Raw genomic sequence first — 22,871 nt, 5'->3', positions numbered from 1 at the left:
ACATGGGACCAACTGTTAATAACAGCTCTTGACCTCAGTTATCATATCAATATATTCAACAACTTGGGACACTGTCAAATATGGTTAAAAGTCATTTAAAACTATTTAACAATTAAATATTTAAAATCTGATTGCATAAATGTGTTTACAATCCCCTAAACCCATCACTGTACACTCAACTCACTATTTACAACCTCCAATTATAAGAAAAACAAATGTTTTAAAAACTACAATTCCCTGCAGGTGCGCAATGGGGTAGAATTCGGATGGAAACAGCGGTTCTGGCTAGATGGTTTCAGTGATAGCAGGGTCAATAGCAACCACCATAGCAACAAACTATATAAAACTAAATGTAATATAAATTCACTGTACAAAGAATGTAAAAATAAAATAAAAGCAGCCAATGGGAAGATAAAAAAGTACTAATCCAAATAAACTTAGTTCAGGAGCATTTCAAGCCAATAATCATTATGTAAGAACCTACTGTATGTGACACACTGTTGTAAGAAATAAAACATGTGTAGTGTAAAAATAAGACGATGATGTTGAAGATCTTAATAAAGAACAAGAAGTTTATTCCAGCATAGCAGTGACAAAATACATGGCGTACTTTGGGTTCGTCGGAGTCGATCAGAACCCCGAGCAAATCCTGCTCAAGCCTTATATAGTTTTCTTTTTTGGTAATTTAAATGAAGTTCCACTTTGAATGTGTATTGAGTGTAAGAACTGAATGTCTCCCAGATGGCTGAGCTACACCTTGTTGTCTAGCTGATGTCTTTAAATGTTAATCATGGTCACGTACACCTTGTCTTGGTATTGTTACAATTGCTAGCACCCAAGTGGTCACTTTAAATGGTAATTGCAGTCTCGTGGAACCTTTGTTCATGGTGATCCTTAATGTCCTGCTGCCATCCCCATATTTATAATTGAATCAAGTTTATACGTTTAGGTCCTAAACGTATTACCTTATGATACTTGAACCTTTTTAGGAATGAGTTCTTTTAGATGTGTACCTTGGAGTGGAATTTGGGTGCAGTTTCTGTAATTTCTTACACTGTCTTGTGGATTATGACTGTAAAATCATTGTATAAGTAATTTATTAAGTTAATCACTTTTCATTGACCTCTCAAGTGTGCTGTGAAAATGGCTGAAAACATGACAATAACTCATTGTGGAAAACATTTTATTTTTTACAAACATACAGTATTTGTTTCAAAGGATTCAACTGGAAATTTTAAAAAATCTGCAGTGCTAGTTATCATATTCATCCTCACTGTCATCCTCATTGTCATCATTATCACTATCATCATTGTATACCAGTGTCTGTATGCTTGGCATGGGGAGGGCCTCACACAAGTGGGGGTTGTCTGCAGGAACAATGTCTGGTACATGTGGGTGAAACATCACAATGGCTTGATGTAGTTTTCTTTCCAGCAGATGGAGACGTTGAATGAGAGCAGCTTTTGCACCAGGCTGCTCAGTGTCTTTGATGGCAGAGCACAGAAAGGCATGCTGCTGATGGAGGTGTTCGGTTACACTTCTCATTTCCTGGTAAAGCATGCGCTTTTCCTCAGCTTCCCGAGCCTTCATATGTAAGGCATCAATCCCTCGCCTTTTTAGACTCCTCGAAATATCATCTTCTTCAATCTAGAAAACAAAAGAAAACAGTGTTATGTCATGTTACTAGGTGGTCTCTAATATGATTCGCAGGTAGTTAGTTTGTCAGATGGTTACTAGAGTGACTGCTGTGTGGTTACTAGGGTTAAGTAACTATACTTACAGTGTCATCAAAGCAGAAGTAGACATGCCAAGAGGGATCACATGCTTCCTGAAAATCAATTGTCGCAGGGAAGATGCTCATCTGCGGGGGCCATTGAATGCTGTTGTATTCTTTTATTGCCTGTCTCAGTCTCTTGTTGGAGCTGGCTACCTGCTTGGAGAGTCTAATGGCAATGCCCTGCCCATCTGAAGCAAAGTTAGGAAACACGCATGCAGAAAAATGAATGTATTTGTTTGTATTATAGTCCTTTTTAAGTTGAAACTTAATGTCTTACTGTATCTACTTATCCACAGCACTTTACCTGGATATTTTCTTTTCAGGTGGAGGAGGACTGCTCTCTCCCTTGATTCAGTTCTAGCCTTGCAGATCAGTTGGAGCTCTGAGCTCACGCTCCACATCTTTAAGAGTAGACTGGAAGTCTGAATCAGACTCTTGCCATCTTCTCCTAATGCGGTGTTTTTTCTCCATGTTCTGCAGAGAGTCCTCAATTCTACAAATGGTCAGCAAATAATTATTATTAAAATGTTATGTGCACACTTGATCAGAGAACAGTAACAAATTACTGCTTACTTACTCTGTTTCACCCTCCTTGTGTGACTCACGAGTCCCAGATATACACATTACAAAAAGTTCAGTAGCTAGCAAGCAGAAAGCATTACTGTGGTACACCTGACCAAACATATGTTACAAGTAAGGCCTTGGTGGTAATTGATTACTAATTACACCACATTCAAGTATTGCAGAATTATTGCAACTCTTCATTTATAAGCAATGGTGACAATTTCCTTCAAAACTATGCTGTTACTATAATATAATCACATGTTGAAGCACATCAGCAGGGCACATAAAGACAGCTGTAATTACCATAGTCTTACATAAACACATTCAACTCTTACTTGAACTTGTAGAACTGAATTAGTCTGATGATGTAGTCCCTTTTCTATCTACAGACAGTGTCTGGAGAACAAATAAAGAAGACATTACTACCACTCTAATAAAATAATTAATTTCATGTTACTTCTTCACATAGCTTACAGGATTATATTTTATTACTGTACATGGAAAGGTAAGTATAACATTTGCAATATTATTAGTTAATAATATTCATGACCTTCTTACAGTATTCAAGACATTAACTTAAGTTCCTTACTTATTGGTTTCTGTTGGGCTAGCTCCATCTCCCTTTTTTTCCCATCTCTCCATGTCTCCTTCAGAAACCAACACTACACAACAAAAATAACAGAAACCAAGACACACGTCAATCCTGCATACTCTTGTGCAAAATGCACTTGTAAATGGAATGTAAAATTCTCCCATCTTCAACTATTGTTACCTGCTTCTTATGTGTATTGTTTACCTGGTGCCTCTCTGATGACTGATGAGATATCTTCTAGAGGGAGAATCGATATTTTCTCTGCTTTGTCTAGTCTTTGCAGGAGCTGCACTTCTGAAAAGACAGTTTAATCTACTTATGCTTACCAATTTGTGTGTTGGTTTCACTCCAGAAAATATAAAATGTATAAACAGTGAACAACCAGCACAGAATTTTGAAAGGTTATAGAGCAGTGGACAAACCTAGGTCAGTTGATTTCCTCCGTCCATAATGCAAAAGGGCATCAGTCAGTAGGTCAAGGCGATGAGATGGAGTCATCTCCTTTGTGACTCTGGCAAATCTTTGGAGGAAAGACCATGGTGTATAATTAAAATCCCTGCACTCTCACAGCAGCAGGTAGGTATACTGTATGTAATGTAAGTGGAGTGTAATGCCTTCACCCTGACCATTCAGACAAGGTCCAGAGCAGGAGAGGGCCTTAGGGGTCAGCTTATGTTATTTTATCTTTAAATTAATAAAAATAGCAAAGCTGTTCATTACTTTATATTCATGTAATTATTATAAAAATTAGATGGTAATCTGCATAAAAATAAACAAAGGAAACTAAATTGGTTAAAACAATCCTCAACTTATAGTGATTAGTTGACACAGACAGATTTGAGATAAGCGGTTCCACTGGATTGTCCTACACATTGCATCTCTGAAACAAGTTTAGACAAACACCAGGTTAGAAAAATGTTGGATTAAAGAATATTTTTAGGCATTTCTAGCTCATTTCAGCTTTGCAGTGGATAGACAGGAAAAATGGAGGCCAAACAAGGAGTGAATTGTGTTTGTAACATGTCCTGATGTCCCTATGAAGTCAATGAATTACCTGGCAGGGCAATTTGTGTCCATAAACATGAAATGCTGGTACGGCCAAGGAGATGTTGTGTGGTATGCACTCCCCTGATTTCGGTTTGAACACAGTATGACAATTTTGAGTTGATGTGTCAAGGTATTTTCACAAAATAATAATTCAGTTTTACACAGAAAAAAATGGTACTTACCTGCAAATGTGAGGCAACAACACAGGCAATGTCATAGACTACTCGCAGGTGTATGTTCTTGTCCTCACATCTTTGAAGTAACGCATCAATAACATACAGGGGATAGGCTAATCTATTTCAACACAAAAATGTGAATGATAAAACACTTTATACTGAGGAAAAGTTAAAAATAATTATGCAATCTCCAGCATCACAATCAATACCTAAATACTCAATAAGAACACTCAGAATGATCCAAAACATATTTCATGTTTTCTTATATTAGTGAATATTATAGAATTGTGGTAAAGTTTACATTTTGTAATATCTTGGAATCGCTAATATACATTCCATGAGGTTTATATTTGGAGAAAATAAATAAAATATGGCTTATTTTATGGTCATGCTATTTTAGTCATTTTATGAATAGCTAGAATCAAACAGGGGAATTATCATTCTGGAACACTGGGTAAATAGTAAGAGATGTCACTACAATGGCATAGACTTGCCGTTCTCCTTGGCTCATGTTAACAAACATTAGGGGCATTTCATGGCGACAGGATGCTCCAAACACTCCTGTAACATCAAGTTTCTTTGCTTGTTGTTGTGACCTTAACACATTGCCAGCCTTAAAGTTACTGCAGTCCTAAAGATTTAATGAAAATATTGAATTTATGGGAGGAATAATGGTCTTTTTCCACAAGTTAAATCTAATATTTTATGGACTCAGTCCTAATAAAGTATTCTGCAACTATGACTAACTTCGTGTGGCTTTGAGCTGTCAAGATGTGATAGCAGGTAGTCCTCTACATCCTTTTCATCAACAAACATGCGGGTTCCATGTAATGGCTCAACCGCACTTGTCCCTGAGCTTTGCTTCCTCACAAAGCCAAAGTCATGGTCATGATATGGATTCTCCCACCAGGGCTCTGTAAAGGGTGTTGACCTATGGTATAAGCAGCAGTCAGTGAAAAGATTACAGTTTCACATATTACATCTGGTGATGGTGGTTCACTCAGTTGTTATTTTATAGAAAAATATCAAGAATACTTTTGCATGCAACTGTACAAGCCTAGATGGTTCCATAAATGTTTACTTTTATCTGTGATATTTAATCATGTAGTACAATCAAGGAAGAAAGTGTAATTTTCACATCTATATGATAGGGCTGCTCAATTATGAGCAAAATCATAATCACGATTATTTTGGTAAAAATCATGGTCACAAGTATTTAACACGATTACTCTGTGACTTTGAAAACATGCATTTATTTAACCTTTTTATCATGTAAGTGTTAAAATAGGCTACACATGTCAAAACAGTGGTGCCTTCAAAGTGCCTTACAAACTCATCGGTCCAGCAGCGCGCAATTTATAATTGCACAAAAATTGTTGCACAATATTCTTTTACCTCAATTATCTTGTTTTTGTAATTGTTTGAATCAAAATTTAAATTGAAAATCAAAAACAATTAATTGCACAGCCCTACAATATGGACTCGTTAGTCTTCCATGAAAGTAACGGAAATGTTCACTTCACAGACAAGACTTCAAGCTGACCTCTGTAAGTGTGAGGTTATTTTTCCAGCGCAGGGTGTTGCAAAAACCCTCAACAGAAACCTGACACTCCAGTGACAGACAAACAAAAAGCTCAAGCAGAGAGATAGAGAAGGCTGTCTGGGGCTTGTCGGCTGTTGCTGGCCAGAGCCCATACCTTAGCAGTGTGCAGGTTTCTGGTTCACACGCACACATTTTGACTGTGACAGTGCAGAGCCGTCCTGCCAAATTAACAGAGGGAAATAAAAACATAAACAACTACTACTAATGAGACTACCATATCAGCATAGACTAAATCAATTGAGTGTGTCACCTATAGCTTAATGATTGATATTATTGCCGCAGGATTTTGGAAAATGACAAACCTGTGCTAACAATGACCTTCATGTCCTTTGTGTACACAGTATGGGTGTTATGGCCTTCAGGTAAATATAGGAATAACCCCAGGGAGGATGGCTCATAGTAGGCATTCTGTAAGAAAGATTTTAAAACAAGACATTAACACAGAGGTTCTCAACTCTGGCCCTCGAGATCCTCTTTCTGCAGAGTTTTGCGCCAACCCTGATCAAACTCACCTGCCTGCAATTATCTGCTATTCCTGAACACCTTAATTATCTTGCTCAGGTGTGTTTAATCAGGGTTGAAGCAAAACTCTGCAGGAAAGTATCAACTGCACTAACAGTTGATACGACATAGTACCAAAACAATTTAGAAAGAATCTAATGAATCTGTTGAAATTACTGTGACTTTGCTGTCTGTATGTATGAACGTATGCTATTGTACTTACATTCCACTTATCAGGAAGATGCAGTGAATTTCTGTGAGTCCTCTTCAGACAAGCCTCACAAAACACTGCAGTGGTGCTGCACTCAATGCACCTATAATCAGCATGTTTTTCTAGGCAGACAACACACTGGGTAGTGAATGGTGCCGAACATTCAAATGACACCGTAAGCATGTCATCCTTGACTGCATCCCAGGCATGAAGCTCTCTCTTCTTTGCCTTACTGTATGCAGTCTCAGAACATGCATAACTACAGCTTGGTGCCACATCATCAGGTTCAGCCTGTTGAGGCGTAATAGATGTGGAAGGGTCCAAAGAGTGGGTGTGTTTGGAGTTGGGCTGAGGAGGAGCTTGACCGAGGTAAGAAAACTTTGCAGGGCCAGTGATAGACCTCCTCACCACCTTAATCTTAACATTCCTGAAGCGTGTGCACTTAACAGCTTTTCCCATATCTGAAATCTAAATATTAGGCAATTATTAGATAAAGCAAAGTGCAACCCATACTGTAGTTTTTTCGCATCGGTAAACATGCTATACAGGTGAGGTATACAGTATGTATTTGGTGAGATAGATAGATAGATAGATAGATAGATAGATAGATAGATAGATAGATAGATAGATAGATAGATAGATAGATTGATCTTTAAGGTGGCAGTAGCTGGTTTAAGCTGGTCCTCTCAGCCTGGCAAAGATGGTTAAGCTGGTGGGTCACCTGACCAGCTAAGTCCAGCTTGACCATCTTAAAAGTGACAAGAACACATCTAGTCCAGCTTGCTACACCAGCTAAAACCAGGCTGAAAGACAAACTAAAACCAAGTAATGCTGGTTTTAGTTGTTTTAGGTAAGGATAAGGCTATTAATGTAATATATAGCATTTATAACAATTACATCACAGTTGTTATCTGTGGATAGGTCACGCCACTTTAAAACACATTTTCTGTTCTGGCATGTAAAACATAAAAGTATATAAAGTTAATGTTCACGTAAAGGGCTAATAACGTAATACAGTAATCCCTTGCCACTTCGCGGTTCAAGTTTCGCGGCCTTAGTGCATTGCTGATTTTTCAAAAATATTCATCGAAAAATAAAAACAAAAACGGTTTCCCAGGATGCCAGACAAAGAGAAAATCTCTCAGAGGCTTTGTACATACCCACGGGCACTCAGACAAGGCACATGATTGGTTCCTGGAGGACATAAGGACATATTTAATGAGATTATGCCTGAAAAGGTTTTGGATTTTTTTATCGTATGTTAATTAAAAAAAATATAATATGAATTCTTGTTTATACTTGTTTTGGTTTTATTGTATTTATATGATATTTGTGTTTTTGTAATTACATTTTTGCCATGAAAATAGCTTTGATTGCTGACATGGCATTAAATAAAATAATCTGAATCTGTTTGTAGATTCCCAAGTAATAAACAGAGACGTCAGTCATGGACAATAGCACTCAGGAGAGAAGGCTTCGAGCCAAAAAACTGCACCTTACTGTGCAACTGTCATTTTCGGCCTAAACATTTACTAGCACTTTGCATTATATTTCGAAAAAGTTGATTATCTTAAAATCAAAACCTTAATTTTTCTCTGGACTCAATGATAAATACATGTCTGACCGTTGGAACGAACCAAAAAATAACTAGAAAATCGCATTCATGACGATTTATGATGATTTTATTTCTTTGCCTACATTGACGCTAATGCATTAAAGAGAACGGGGTCCCCTTTCCAAGATGGCGGCTCTATTGACGCATTCGTTTCAATGAATTGCCGTAGCTAAGGCGACATCCAAGTGTAGATGTTTATTTTATACCAGGCCACAGGCACGTAAAAACATACTAGTAACGTTAATGCTCACGTATGTAACGTAAAGATAGGCTAATAACGTAATATATAAGGTTTAAAACACCATTTCAACACGGTTCTTATTTCATACCAGGCCACAGGCACGTACAACATGCTAATAAAGTCAATGCTCACGTATGTAAAGGGCTAATGACGTAATATATAACTTTAACAAAAACCATTTCAACACTGTTATCTCATGATGCTCACGTATGTAACGTAAAGATAGGCTAATAACGTAATATATAACGTTTACAAACACCATTTCAACACGGTTCTTATTTCATACCAGGCCACAGGCACGTACAACATGCTAATAACGTAATAGCCTATATAACGTTCACAAACACCATTTCAACACGGTTATCTCATGTCAACACTAATGCCGCCTTAAAACACGTTTTCTGTAATGTTTTCGCTTACTGGCTAATTAATAACAGTTTAAACGCTCTGTTTTATCATTTAATTGGACTTACCTGAAACAATTAACCAGGAAAGTGCACAACGTTGCCGCGTTATCCAGTCGACGTCCAGTCCAGTCATCGGTGAAGTGGATTCCTGGTCAACTGGATTCCTCTGAGTGGATCTGAAGTCTTCTCCTGTAGTTGTATTCATTGATTGAGCATTTGATAGGTGACAACAACCTTCTGAGCCTTCCAGTAGCCACAGAATGCCCCTACTGGACCATATCGATGGGCCCATTAACCACTGATAACATCCATTCAATAGTGTGATAACATTCGAAGCGGGTGTGTTGCAGCTAGCGTTGCATTCGGATGATAAATGGATGATAGAGACAAATTATCTTTAGCCTTTCTAGGCATATTTATTTTTCTCACCGTCTGCACATCAGTCTCACGGCCAGACAGTTCAACAACATGAAAAGACAACCGTAACACCTTTAGGACAAACCAATTAACGCAAACGCGTCTACTTAATTAACTTATATTTTTAGTGCCCCCTTGTGACCCACTCATCTACATAGCACAGAACTGCACAGCATTATAACAACATACAACCGAGGACACATTTAAACATATTTTAACAATGACAATAAATTGTGTTTACATCTGTACCATTTCCTAAACAAACCAAAATGAATAAAAGATTCAAAAATAATAAGTGGTGACATCAAAGTAAGTGTTAAATAATTAACAATAATGAGGATCTTTCAGGCATAGATCCCTCTCGCATATCCAAAAAAACTCATAATCACAGGGATAATCAGCCCAGTTCCAGACGATATCAGACATTTCACCTGTGATAACACAGTCCTCATCACCTGCTTTACTGTTCGGTTCACCATGTCCCCAATACCTGAAGGAGAGTATCAGAGGATCTGCTGTGTTTCTCAGTTAGTCAGTAACTCATCACTATGAGAACATTTCAGTTTAGTGATTTCTTACCCAGTGATCAGTGGTGTATCATCCAACCACTTCCACACTCCCTCAGAGTCTCTGTCATTTAGACCAATCCAGGCTTTTCTGCTGCGGAGCAATTTTCTGACAAACTCCTGTCAGAGTTGGAATAAAATATTAAAATGAATATCTCTCTCTCTCTCTCTCTCTCTCTCTCTCTCTCTCTCTCTCTCACTCACTCACTCCACTCACTCACCTGTTCCTCTTTATTGTTTATGATCACCAGCTCTGCATCTCTTTGTCTGCAGTCCATTCTGCTCTCAGTCTGGTTCTTCTCCTCATTAGAGATGTAGTAAATACTGGAGTTGAAATACATCCATCCTGTATCCAGATGTATATTAATAATGAATAATAACTCATTTAGATAAAACAATAAATGAGGGGCATTAATTGAACAAGAAAAAACTATACAGTCTACAATATGGTGAAAGATAAATTCTTCCATCCCCATCCTTTCATATGAAACACTTATCCTACATAGGGTTACAAAGAGCCTGGAGCCTATCCCATGGGGACTCAGGCACAAGGCAGGGGACACTGCCAACCACTCTCAGGATACATTCACTCACTCACACACACACACACACACACACACACACACACACACACACACACACACACACACACACACACACACACACACACATAAAGAATGTTTTAGAAATGCCTATCAGCATACAGCACATGTCTTCGACTGTATCAAGACCCCCCTTGTATCAAGTTTAGAAGGTTACAAAATTATTAAGTTACTCTATTTATTCTGAGAATATGAGACAGTTTGCAGGTATTGTATTACTTACCCAGTTTAGAAAGCCTCAGGAGTTCTTCTCTATCCTTCTGTAACTGGTCTCTCTCTACAGTCAGGTTGTTGTAACTGGTCTCTACCTGGTTTCTCTCTATGGTCAGGTTGTAGTAATTGGTCTGTAACTGGTCTCTCTCGATTGTTAGGTTGTTGTAACTGGTCTGTAACTGGTCTCTCTCTATTATTAGGTTGTGGTAACTGGTCTGTAACTGGTCTCTCTCTACAGTCAGGTTGTTGTATCTGGTCTGTAACTGGTCTCTCTCTACAGTCAGGTTGTTGTAACTGGTCTGTAACTGGTCTCTCTCGATTGTTAGGTTGTTGTAATTGGTCTGTAACTGGTCTCTCTCTATAATCAGGTTGTTGCAATTGGTCTCTACCTGGTTTCTCTCTATGGTCAGGTTGTAGTAATTGGTCTGTAACTGGTCTCTCTTTATAGTTAGGTTGTTGTAACTGGTCTGTAACTGGTCTCTCTCTATTGTTAGGTTGTTGTAACTGGTCTGTAACTGGTCTCTCTCTACAGTCAGGTTGTTGTATCTGGTCTGTAACTGGTCTCTCTCTACAGTCAGGTTGTTGTAACTGGTCTGTAACTGGTCTCTCTCGATTGTTAGGTTGTTGTAACTGGTCTGTAACTGGTCTTTCTCTATTATCAGGTTGCTGTAACTGGTCTGTAACTGGTCTCTCTCTATGGTCAGGTTGTTGTAACTGGTCTGTAACTGGTCTCTCTCTACAGTCAGGTTGTTGTAACTGGTCTGTAACTGGTCTCTCTCGATTGTCAGGTTGTTGTAACTGGTCTGTAACTGGTCTTTCTCTATTGTCAGGTTGCTGTAACTGGTCTGTAACTGGTCTCTTATTACAATCAGGTTGTTGAAAATTGTCTGTAAATGGTCTCTCATTCTTGTTAGGTTGTTGTAACTGGTCTGCAACTGGTCTCTTTCTGTAATTAGGCCATTGTAACTGGTCTGTATTTCATCTCTCTCTACAGTCAGGTTGTTGTAACTGGTCTGTAACTGATCTCTTACCATAATCAGGTTGTTGTAAGTAGTATGTAACTGGTCTCTCTCTACAGTCAGATTGTTGTATCTAGTCTGTAACTGATTTGTCTCTGTAGTTAGGGTGTTGTGCCTTGTCTGTAACCGGTCTCTTTCTACAGTCAGGTTGTTGTATCTAGTCTGTAAATGGTCTCTCTCAGTAGTCAGGATGGTGTACCTTGTCTGCAACTGGTCTCTCTCATTAGTCAGAATGTTGTACCTTGTCTGTAACTGGTCTCTCTCTATAGTCAGGTTGTTGTGCCTTGTCTGTACCCAGTCTCTCTCTGTAGTTAGGATGTTATACCTTATCTGTAATTGGTCTCTTGCTTCAGTCAGGTTGTTGTAACTCTTCTGTAACTGGCCTATATCTATTAGGAGGTTGTTAAATTTAATCAACAACACTGTGATTGTAGTCAGCAGGAGAATACACAGCATCGGCACAGATAGAGAAGTCACTCTGTAAGAACTGCTCCTAGTATTGTTTTCTCCTAATGGGTAATGGACAAATGAAAGTGACAAGTCACAAAATTGACAAGACACAAAAGATATTATATTATTTGTGTTACCAGAACAACTAAGCTGAACACATATAAATGAAAAAAAAAATACAATTCCACAATTAGGTAAAAAAAAAAAAGGTAAAAAGAAACTTGAACTCATGTGCTTAGAAGAAAAATTGTTGATGATCATGCCACTGTCCATCACAGATCCTTGAAGCGTTTGGACCTGTCTCCATGCTTGTCTGTTCATTGGTTTGTTTTGCCAGTGTGTGTAGCTTTTCTGGAGTGTTTTGTGTGCCATGTGTGCTATTGTATCCCTCTTTTCTACAAATTCCTGTGAGAAAATCTGACTTAAATATAGATGCAGCTGATTCTTTCACTATCCAAGAAGCTTTTTTCAAGAGTAAACACTTAATCTGGGACCAACAGGGGGGGAAGCAGCACAGTAGTTCTTCAAAGTCATGTGCCAGGAGGTTCCTGATCCAACTTAAACCATATCCCTCCCTTCCTTCCCAACTGCGGATGTTGCTCTGCATCCTAGGACTGCAATGGATGTCTCTCTGTCTTCCTACTCTACTAAGGATATCGTTCTGCCTCCTTGCTCCCCTGAGGACATTGTTGTTCCTTCTGCTTTCACAGAGAATATCTTTTCCCACTCTGACTCTGTAAAGGTCATGACTTCATGGCTTTCACACTCTCTGTTGGCCATTGCTCCATTCGCACCTCCTACTGGCCATGCTAATGGCATCACTCCTGAGGAACCTTGTTGGCCTTATGGCCTTTATCAAAGTAGTCAGACCCCCTCATAACTGTGCATTGCACATCAGGAGGCATGCATTAAGAGGAGGTGCTGAACTCTATTTCCCTTCAGCCCCAGCAGGTCATATGTCTCAATTACCCTCAGCGGTGTCTAGTTTCACCATAATTACCACCACTATATACATTCCTTTTTTTCAACATCATATTGTCATGCTGTTTCCTTGTTTTGCTTGCTATTGGTTGTGACCAGTGTTGGATAGTTACTGAAAAGTCTCTCTCACACACTATAAGATTGTGTGAGATGGATCCAAAACTGACCAAAAGAATCACAGGCTACACACAGGCTAGATTAAGTAAAGATTAACACGATATAGTCTATTTAATGGGTCCTTAGATGCTTAGCTTCCCAGGATGAAGCAAAACATGTTCACATTCAATCTACAAACATAACGTGGCCATATGGGTGTACAAGCTGTGTAGTCATTTCTGAAATCTGTTGTCCAATACTGGAATGATGTGTTTTCTTTTAACACCAAAATCATTTACACGACAGCTAAAAATTGTTTTGGATCTTGATGGCCTTTACTACTAAAATATATTTTTTGTTAATGAGTACTAATATTAATTCTATTAAGTAAACATTAGGTCATATCAGTGTCTGTAAAATTTTGGTTAAAATCAGCTTTAGCCACATTGCTCATTTTATATACCTCAAACCCAACTCTTGCTTCTTCACACCATCTTGAATCAACAACAGTTTTCTTTAATTGAGAGTTTTAAATGACTTCTTTTTATATTGATCCTGCAGTCTAAGTACTTTTCCAGCAAAAACATAGAGGTGTTGTTTACATACACACTTTAACGGACTGAATGAGTTTCAGAGAAAATCCGCTTAAGCACCTTTGATGAAACCAAGACCAAAAGTATTGATTTTCACTTCCTCGTTCCCCTTACCTTGATCCTATTTTTATAGCAAATTAAATTAGAACTTCTGTTTTTTTATTCTGTTTTATGTCATTTAATTAATTTTGAAAGTATTTTCTTTATTGCTATAAATTGTGGAGTTAAACATTACGTTCTGCACATTGTAAAGATGTTTTAAAATTAAACTGCATTGGACTGTTATCCATATGGGGTGAATTCTTGTAACTTGCTTACAGTATGGTGCCCACGTGACTATGACCAGGATGAAGAAGTTACTGAAGGTGAATGAATAAATGTGTGGTTGAATCTACACACTTGGCTCGATTATATAATTGGAAATTAGAATTAGAAAAACAGCAAATATATAACATTGCACTATGTTCTATTTTACTCTATATGTGTGTATGTGTTAATCAATATTGTGGAATGTCTGTGACGTATTAGTTTCTGTTATCACTTACATTATTGCAGCTATAAACAGTCAGAATGTCTTATAATAAAGAAGTCCTGGTGTTATTACTTTTGAAATGCTAATGTATAAGTGTGTTAAAATAATTCTGTGATAGCTCTGTGGCAAAAACAGTCAGAGCTATGGTCTATGGTTATAGAACAATAATCAGCCCTCAAATTAACATTAATTTCGATAATATAAATGAATCTGAGCAATCTGAATACAAAAGACTCGTCTTGAAATAGAATGTGTAGAGGCACCTGTTATGTCAGTATAAACAAATATAAAAAAATTCTTCAGCTGATTTCCACATAAAATCCATTGTGTGTTAATAGTGTGTGTGTATGTGTGTGTGTGTGTGTGTGTGTGTGTGTGTGTGTGTGTGTGTGTGTGTGTGTGTGTGTGTGTGTGTGTGTGTTCTCTTCACCTAGGTTCACAGGATCCTGTTTGTTCTTGTTCCAGCGACTCTCCAATTTCAGCTCATTCTCATAAACATCTTCATCTGAGTGATTTGCCTTAACTCCTGCTTTTGCATTTACTTCCTGACTCATCTTCATTCTGCACTCACCACTAATCCAGATCTTGTGCTCAGTCCTGACTGATTCTTAGGCTACAACACTTACAGAGGAAGTTTCAGTGATAATTTTATTCAAGGCCACGTCCCTCTTTTTCACCCACGGTTCATGAGGGGAGGGAGGTCCTATGTAGGGAGGTCTGTCTGGCCCTAAATTTCTTCTGAAACATAGACACATGCTGCTGCATCAGTAATCAGGATAGTGCAGAATCAGATGATGAGATACACTTATGCAAGTGGCCATAAGGTAGACCATTCAAGAACTATGTACTGTATATCCAGAGTGAGGAAAAGGGCTCAGAAAATCACTCACATCCAAATCATCCGCTTTTTGAACTTTTACCATCTGGCCGACGACATGCAATTTATTAAACTGTATACATACAATTTATTTATTTTTCAATCACGTTTTCATTTTTTTTTGTCTGTTTGTATTTACATTTGTGTATTTTCTTTTTTTATTCTCATCTTATTTTTATTGTCTGCGTGTTATCGTCTATGTGTACTGGAAGTGTATGACAAACAAATTCCTTGTATGTGCAAGCATACTTGGCAATAAAGCTCTTTCTGATTCTGATCATTGGTCTATCAAATTGTTCATATGGTCATATAAGTTTTTCTGTTTTAAGCTTATTATTAAAAATGACAAAAAAAAGTAATTAATTAAAATAATAATATTAATAAAATTAACAGGAAAAAAATCATGATAAAAAGTGATAGAATATACAAGGTTTAATTAAAAGTACAAGAACAAGCGGTATTTAAGCATATAAAAAGTACACAAATGAACACAGCCCTAGGCCAATTCTGAGAATGTTAAATACATAAGTCTTGTATGTTGTAAGGATGATATTTCTAGTTAGGTTCTAGTTTCTCATCTGCTGCCACATAAATATTGAACTAGAAGCTAATGATTTGCATTATGACACTATGCATTATGTAGTATACATTACGCCCCTATTTACTTTGTTAAGAACAATTTGATTAGCAATACTGCACATGTGATTAGAATGTGATTGATACTTTATATTACACAGATAACTTTTTTCAACGTTTTTTCTCACAAATCCAAACAAACCGCTCATTACAGTTTTTATCAGTCCAGTGCTGCTTTCCATCTGCCTGGCGGACAGTTATTCCACACTTTGTGGCTGTTCCATAACTCCTGAGTGCCTCGTTCATCCTGTACCTGAAAGAGAGAATTAAAGGATGTTACTCAGTGCAACACAATTCAGATTAATGAACAACACTGTAAATCTGAGTTCAATTCAGAGTTCAGGATTTCTTACCCGGCGCTCAGTGGTGTACCATCCACCCATTTCCATGCATGATTGTGGCTCAGACCAATCCAAGCTGGACTAATGCCAAGCTGTGTGTTGATGAAGTCCTGTGATTAGACAACATGACAACACACAGTACTCACTCTGAGCTATTTGTCCCTGTAGCACAACATCCACTTAGGACCACTTTAGGATCACTACACTTTAGACCAAACCCCAAGCAAGAGCTTTGTTTAATGTTTGAAATCTAAGAAGATAAATGAATGGCAACCAAAATTCCTGTAGAATTTTTAAAATAAAATAAATAAGTAAGTAAATAAGTAAGTAAGTAAGTAAGTAAATAAATAAATAAAAGCAGCTTAAGTGAAAATTTTGAAAATTTAAATGTGCAACTGTAACACTGGTGACTTCCATCACCTGCCTCCATCAAGGCCAAACACTGAGACCAAAAGTGGGCATGATCTAGAGTAGACAAATGATAGATGATAGAAGAAGAAAAAAGAATTACGCGTCTGATGTTCGTAATTAACATTGTGTTTGTCATGGACACCTCTGGCCTATGAGACGTACGAACATCTGAAAACATCCTGCGTAAGAATAAAATAACCAAGACACTATGAATATTCATGTCTGTGTTTGTATTTGTATTCAGTTAGGTTGTTGATATAGAAACAATAACATGTTAGGAAGACAGAATTAGTATTAATTTGTATCTTTCTTCCTAATTTTGTTATCCATCAAAGCCCAACAGCTACCTGTAATGGAAGGTGAAGGCTAACACTCCACATACAGGAGCTCAGAGATGCATGTGATTGCCTAGTGCTCATTCCCACCCAATGATAGTTCTCTTGGACTCTTGCTTACATACGGCTGTCAGATGGATATCGTCAGAGCTTCTCTTACAGATTCTGAACAATCAGAATCGTTCATTTGACAGCGCTGTTATATAAACTTGTCATATCTCACCTGTTCCTCTTTGCTGTTAATGATCACCAGGTCCGCTCCTTTGTCTGTGCAGTCCTGTCTGCTCTCAGTCCAGCTCCCCCTTACCGAGATGTAGTAAACACTGGTGCCGAATTGCATCCATCTGTGCATCTGCGTATCTTATCACATAGAACATATCATACTGGCCACTTTTTCCGTAAGACAAACTGATATCAGTTTATAAGAAATCTGAGAGTATTAAAGTGGAGCTAAGTGGAAGTCCTAATAGGAAGCACGAATATGAAGATTTTTTTCAGTATATTTTAGTATTAAAGTATTTACTCACCAAAAGCATCCAACATGTTTTGAAGGCGGTCTCTTTCTTTCTCTAAATACTCAATCTTTTTGCTGTTGGTTTTTATTTTGTCCAATTCATTCTCCAATTCTATTTTTGCTTGCTGCTGTTCATCTCTTAGTTTATTGAATCTAGTCAGGATGTCACCTTTCTCTACAATCAGGTTGTTGTATCTGGTCAGCAGCTCGTCTCTCTCTAAAGTCAGGTTGTTGTATCTAATCAGCAGCTCGTCTCTCTTTACGGTTTGATTGTAACAATCTAGTTCATTGCTCTCTGCCTGAGGATCAGCTGAAAGTAACAATGAACTCGGTTAGTAGAACTTACTAAAATTACAGAAATCTAAATAGAAAAGATAAATTGATGAATACAGATATTCTCCATTGAACTTACAGTGCAGTCTCAGGACGATGTTCAGAGTCGCCTGAAGAATACACATCGAACCGAGACACAATCCAGCCATCCAGAACACCACTAAAATTTTCCCAACAAAGAAAAACACGCTTTAAAGGAAGGGATTAGTAAACGAAGTCGTTTTTTTTTTTTTTTTTTTTTAGTTTTGTATATAGATTTTTTTTTGTTTGTTTATATTTGTGCTTTTGTGTGGATGTGTGTAGATTCATACCTCTTTGCTGGGCGGGTCTCACATCCTCGTTCTGTATCTTCTGAAATTGTAGTCGTTCTTTCTTAAGATTAATACCACGATTTGAGGCCATAATGTAGACAAAATGTGGCTTTTGTTAGTCCGAGTAGCACAAGAAACTGGGCGTGCTGTGTGTGTGAGAGAGAGAAAAAGAGAGAGAGAGAGAGAGAGAGAGAGAGAGAGAGAGAGAGAGAGAGAGAGAGAGAGAGAGAGGTAAAGAGAGAGAGAAAGGCAGAGATGTGCATGTTGCATGTTGCTCTGTAATTGGTTGGAGATTGTGTCAGATATAAGGCTTATAAACAGTAAGATAACATTTTAGTCATTTCAGTGCTTGTTCTGCAAATCTGGGGCTTTTTTTTTACATTTCTCTTAGCATAAAGTTCAAGCTACTGGAGTAAAAGCAGATAAGGAGGAAATAAAAAAAAACCAGTTCAGCGCATTTCTTCATACCCCCAGTATATTAGTTTCAGGATGATGTAACAATATTTCCAAATAAAAATAAAAGCATTTTAAAGGTCAACATTATGGTATAAAGAAAATTGTTTGTTTTGTTTAATAAAAAAAAATCTGAAATTATAAAAAAAACATGCAGTCTCTGTCTTTTTTTTATCCACCCTATGTTCAGACCCACTAAAGACAGTAATCAACTCAACATATGTATTATATATTTTATACATATACATGAATAGGTACGGATTTGTCAGGAATTCGTATTTCGAGTTGTTTGGGGTTTTTTCCCCCACTTTTGCACTGGAACTGTATTTTGTGTACCTTCTCACTGATGAAGGAGGCTCAAAAAGCATTCATTCTTAAGTAAGTGTATTAAAGACAGCTAGCTTACAGCATCAGGTGTGAACAAAAGGAGTCAACTGAAGAAATGTATGAAAATACACTCACTGTTCAGTTTATTAGGAACACATTTATGATAGCAGTACAATGCAATGCAGATTTAGTCCTAAGTGGTGGCTCAGCTATGAGTGTTTGCAATGTGTTTGCTCTTCACAGAGACTTAAATGGGAAAGCTTTTCTCAAATATCCAAAATAAACTGCTACGGCATGAATGATCATTCCATGTGTTTGAGCTATTTGTTGGTGGCCTTCCATCATCTGGAACAGAAGCAAAGTCAGCACAGTCTTCATCTTCATTTAAATTATTGGGCTCTTGACTCCACCAGTAGCTGAAAACACACATGCAGACGATCAGCACATCTAGAGCTTCATATTAAAGGCAAATTATAAGCAGATCAGTAAAGGCAAATCTTACTTAGTGGTCAGTAATGTATTGTCCACCCATTTCCATGTGCCCTCAGTGACTTTGTCACTCAAACCAATCCATGCGCTCTTTCCACTTCTTAATGCATCTATGAAATCCTGTTAAGATAGATGTATTCATGTATGCAAATTAAAATCTATCCAAACCAATCATGAAAAGAAAAAAGATTTCAAAAAAATCAAACTAACATAAAAGGTTTTATAAATATGGGATCAATGCTAGGTGTTACTGATCAGTTTAACTCGCCTGTTCTTCTTTGCTTTTGATAATCACCAGGTCTGCTCCGTCTCTTCTACATTCAGCTCTGCTGTCAAACCAGTTCTTCTCCTCAGCAGACAGGTAGTAAATGCTCGACCTGAATAAGATCCACCCCGGCTTCTTGAGCTCTTCAGCTGTTCACAGAATATGATGTGATGAACGTCTAGGCAAGGTTTACCAATAAAAACAGTACGTGGAAATAGTGTAGCTATTAGAAATGCTAAATGAAATCCTTAAAACCAAATACTGGCAGACCAGCTAGCATCAGTCTCACTACTGTGTAAGGGGTCATCCCAACATTCCCAGTATACTAGGTTCCCAGATTTATATAGCACATCATGAATACATGGTTAAAACAAACCGGATTAAATTAGATATATGTCACCGTGTCAACAGGGTTAGATTCAAACCATTCTAGGCTTGTTTTCTTCTTTGTCAACTAAGGGAACTGGAGATCTATTGTAATTAGAGACAGTGCTGGGGAACAGAAAAAAATGTTGACCAGTTCTCATAGTATCCCATGGCATATTAAGGGAATACAGAGTATTTTGTGCCACATTGCACTGGGGAACCTAGGACCTTGGGAACATTAATACTCCAACTATATGGAGCCCCCAATTGGTCAGGTTTTCTACAGTATATAAGTTAGAAAACATTAAGATAAGGATTATATTTTGTTTTTCAAATCAATTAGCCAGACAGACAGACAGACAGATAGATACAGTAACTCTAGCAAGGGATTTTCCTCATGCACCGTGATTAGCAATGGATAATTGTATATGCTACATTTCACAGGTGTAACTGGTTTTTGTAAGTGAAAAAATGAAAAAATTAAAAAAAATTAATAACAAACACTGACCAATGTTGGAAAGTTTCTCCTGGAGTGTGTCTTTCTCCATCTCTAGCTGGTCTCTCTCATGAGACCCTGTGTCATTGTTGCAGTTCAGCAGTAACTCAGAGGTAATTGTGTATTCAACAAAAGCATCACAAAAGGGAATTAGGATAGAACCTGCTTCAGAAGACTGATACAAGCATGCCACATGACCAGTAAATCTACTGTAGTGTTATCCTTATGAGAAGTACAAGATGATCCAGTCTGACACATAAGTATTGACCCTCCCTTGAACCTTTCTATATTTTGTACAGGAGAGGAAAAACTAATCACACACCATCTAATTTTCTGTTTTTCTTGCACAAGAACGAAATTACACAAGACCATTCAGAGCAAAGGATGCGGGGGGATGAGGGGGTGAATACTTATGCAGACAAGTTTTAAATATAAATCATATTGCACAGATCTCAGCTCGTGTTGTGAGCTAGGTAGCTAATTATGCTCATACTGTATACTCTACTTCCCCATTTGTCTTATGACCAATGTTATGAAACAATACACAAGGTAATAATAAATTTGGTACATTTATTTATTTATTTATTTTATAGTGCAAATGAATTATTTTTACGTTATAGCAAATAACATCTGTCACACTTGAACATGGGGCAAAAAGGCATAGCGTCAGAACATCATCTGTTATACCAGGATTTTTTAACAATATTTACAATTATTATTATTACCTACAACAACTTACAGTACAGCTTCAGGACGATGTTGAGCGTCGCCTGAATGATACAAATTAGACCGATGCACACTCCAGCCAGCCTGAATGCTCCTAAAATTCAAAACCACCGTATATTTGTACCATGTTTTATAAAGTAGTAAATTAATAAGCTGGATAGGCTTTTTAGTGTCATCCAGACAGCCTTTCATGTGGCAGCATAGGCAATAAAATCATGTAGCTAAAGGATTTCAGATCGTTTTTTTTTGTCATTTACGCATTTATCACTTATATTATAGCAGGTGTAAAGAGTTATTACTTCTTATGTTACAGAAAATTCACAAAGCATAAACTTTTCAGTTGTAAGACTTACCTGGTCTTCCAGTATATACTTTTAGGTATAAATCATGAACTTACCTCCATACTGAGTGTTTCTGGCAGGCGAGGGAGAGATTTTTAATTAGGAGCTTCAAACTGAGTGCTCATTTCCAGATTACTGCCATAGATCAGTCCTGAGCATCTGTCACAATATGGTTAGTGTCACATCTCGGACGAGTTGAAAAAGAGGAAGTGAAAGACCAGAACTGATAAGGCAACTTGGAGGAGGAAACATTTCCTCATCAATTCTTCAGCAAAAATCTCAGGAAAACATCACCTTTTGGTTTGGACACTAAATACAGTTTTGTCCTTAATGTGAAAGAAAGCATCTGACTTGTCATCTGTTCAGAAAAATTGTCTGTTAATTTAAGGGGAAACAAATGGATTTCCTAATTACTCAGTGGTTGCATGTGCTAGGGGATTTCAAGAACTCCATGAAAAACAATAACTGCAGTGAAAATAAGAACAAAGTCTGCGCATGATGTCATACTTTTATATTTCCTCATATCCATTAGACATCCACAACTAAAAAAAATATATTAAAAAAATAACTCATATAGAGCTTTTAACAATGGACATTGTATTGAAGCAGCTTTACAGGAATACAAAAATTATAACGTTTAAAATCGAATTGATCCTTAATGAGCAAGCCTGAGGCAATGGTGGTGAGGAAAAACTCCCTAAGATGACATGAGAGAAAAAACCTTTAGAGGAACCAGGCTCATTATTAATGTTTTTTTCTACAACTCAATCCAAATATCCAGTTTCTGTAGTCTAGACTCTAGAGTATATTCCAGGGCACAACTCAATAGACACACAAGATTAGGTGCCAGTGTATCATTTAAAGATGTCAATCAACCTACAACGCATCTCTGTGAACTGGGTGAGGAAGCAAGAGTATGTGCAGAAAACCGTCATAACAAGAGGAGAAAATGTATGGCAGAGACAGGAAACAACCCTCCAGCAAAGTTCACTACAATCACACCAACGGACACAAATACACGTTACCCATCCAGCAGCACATCAAAAACACTGATAAAGGAAGACAAAATCAGGGCTGCAATGGATATCTGAGATGTTGGATTTACAGCCATGTTTTGTTTTGTTTTGTTTTTTGTCAATACGTAATTTTTCATATATCTCAACCCATTCTTAAATGGTCGTTGAGGCCCTCTCTCACACACACAGGCTCACACGCACACACAGAGGCTCGCTCACACACACAGAGGCTCACACACACACAGGCTCTCTCTCTCACACACAGGCTCTCTCTCTCACACACAGGCTCTCTCTCTCACACACAGGCTCTCTCTCTCACACACAGGCTCTCTCTCTCACACACAGGCTCTCTCTCTCACACACAGGCTCTCTCTCTCACACACACAGGCTCTCTCTCTCACACACACAGGCTCTCTCTCTCACACACACAG

At 37.7% G+C, this 22,871-nt stretch overlaps 3 protein-coding genes and 1 long non-coding RNA gene across 8 annotated transcripts; all 4 read right to left on the bottom strand.

Annotated features, from left to right (window-relative positions):
- Window positions 1-1,552: 1,552 nt before the first annotated feature.
- On the bottom strand, window positions 1,553-9,211 carry LOC125138365. Of its 4 annotated transcripts, XM_047816643.1 has the most exons (15): window positions 8,801-9,206; window positions 6,484-6,939; window positions 6,062-6,167; window positions 5,854-5,917; window positions 4,904-5,087; window positions 4,651-4,787; window positions 4,163-4,274; window positions 3,988-4,061; window positions 3,356-3,453; window positions 3,138-3,227; window positions 2,931-3,003; window positions 2,677-2,737; window positions 2,082-2,270; window positions 1,781-1,965; window positions 1,553-1,647 (listed from the first exon to the last, which is right to left on the bottom strand). In XM_047816643.1, the coding sequence occupies exons 2-12, from the start codon at window positions 6,928-6,930 to the stop codon at window positions 2,725-2,727; spliced, it is 1,398 nt and encodes a 465-aa protein (XP_047672599.1). In that variant the 5' UTR covers window positions 6,931-6,939; window positions 8,801-9,206; the 3' UTR covers window positions 1,553-1,647; window positions 1,781-1,965; window positions 2,082-2,270; window positions 2,677-2,724. The 4 variants fall into 4 exon arrangements, with proteins under 4 accessions (XP_047672599.1, XP_047672600.1, XP_047672601.1 ...); XM_047816644.1 differs by lacking the exons at window positions 1,553-1,647; window positions 1,781-1,965; window positions 2,082-2,270; window positions 2,677-2,737 and having other exon boundaries at window positions 2,972-3,003; window positions 3,138-3,245; window positions 8,801-9,210; XM_047816645.1 differs by lacking the exons at window positions 1,553-1,647; window positions 1,781-1,965; window positions 2,082-2,270; window positions 2,677-2,737; window positions 2,931-3,003 and having other exon boundaries at window positions 3,176-3,227; window positions 3,356-3,813; window positions 8,801-9,211.
- Window positions 9,212-9,401: 190 nt separating this feature from the next.
- Window positions 9,402-12,057, bottom strand: LOC113660588 (C-type lectin domain family 4 member M-like). The gene is made up of 4 exons (XM_047816642.1): window positions 10,543-12,057; window positions 9,939-10,063; window positions 9,731-9,837; window positions 9,402-9,641 (listed from the first exon to the last, which is right to left on the bottom strand). The coding sequence occupies exons 1-4, from the start codon at window positions 12,005-12,007 to the stop codon at window positions 9,476-9,478; spliced, it is 1,863 nt and encodes a 620-aa protein (XP_047672598.1). The 5' UTR covers window positions 12,008-12,057; the 3' UTR covers window positions 9,402-9,475.
- Window positions 12,058-15,497: 3,440 nt separating this feature from the next.
- LOC113660599 (asialoglycoprotein receptor 2-like) lies at window positions 15,498-19,356 on the bottom strand. 2 transcript variants are annotated; one of them, XM_047816866.1, is made up of 7 exons: window positions 19,244-19,356; window positions 17,962-19,157; window positions 17,730-17,810; window positions 17,331-17,627; window positions 17,027-17,163; window positions 16,070-16,167; window positions 15,498-15,969 (listed from the first exon to the last, which is right to left on the bottom strand). In XM_047816866.1, the coding sequence occupies exons 2-7, from the start codon at window positions 18,050-18,052 to the stop codon at window positions 15,828-15,830; spliced, it is 846 nt and encodes a 281-aa protein (XP_047672822.1). In that variant the 5' UTR covers window positions 18,053-19,157; window positions 19,244-19,356; the 3' UTR covers window positions 15,498-15,827. The 2 variants fall into 2 exon arrangements, with proteins under 2 accessions (XP_047672822.1, XP_047672823.1); XM_047816867.1 differs by having other exon boundaries at window positions 16,070-16,149.
- Window positions 19,357-19,498: 142 nt separating this feature from the next.
- On the bottom strand, window positions 19,499-22,644 carry LOC113660600. The gene is made up of 3 exons (XR_007143625.1): window positions 21,481-22,644; window positions 21,097-21,177; window positions 19,499-19,644 (listed from the first exon to the last, which is right to left on the bottom strand). It is a non-coding gene; the product is annotated as an uncharacterized LOC113660600 (long non-coding RNA).
- Between the last annotated feature and the right edge of the window lie 227 nt (window positions 22,645-22,871).

The sequence above is a fragment of the Tachysurus fulvidraco genome, chromosome 7, assembly GCF_022655615.1.
Source record: "Tachysurus fulvidraco isolate hzauxx_2018 chromosome 7, HZAU_PFXX_2.0, whole genome shotgun sequence".
Taxonomy (NCBI): Eukaryota; Metazoa; Chordata; class Actinopteri; order Siluriformes; family Bagridae; genus Tachysurus; species Tachysurus fulvidraco.
The sequence above is the reverse complement of the archived record's forward strand: the minus strand, read 5'-3'. Positions and strand labels throughout refer to the sequence as shown.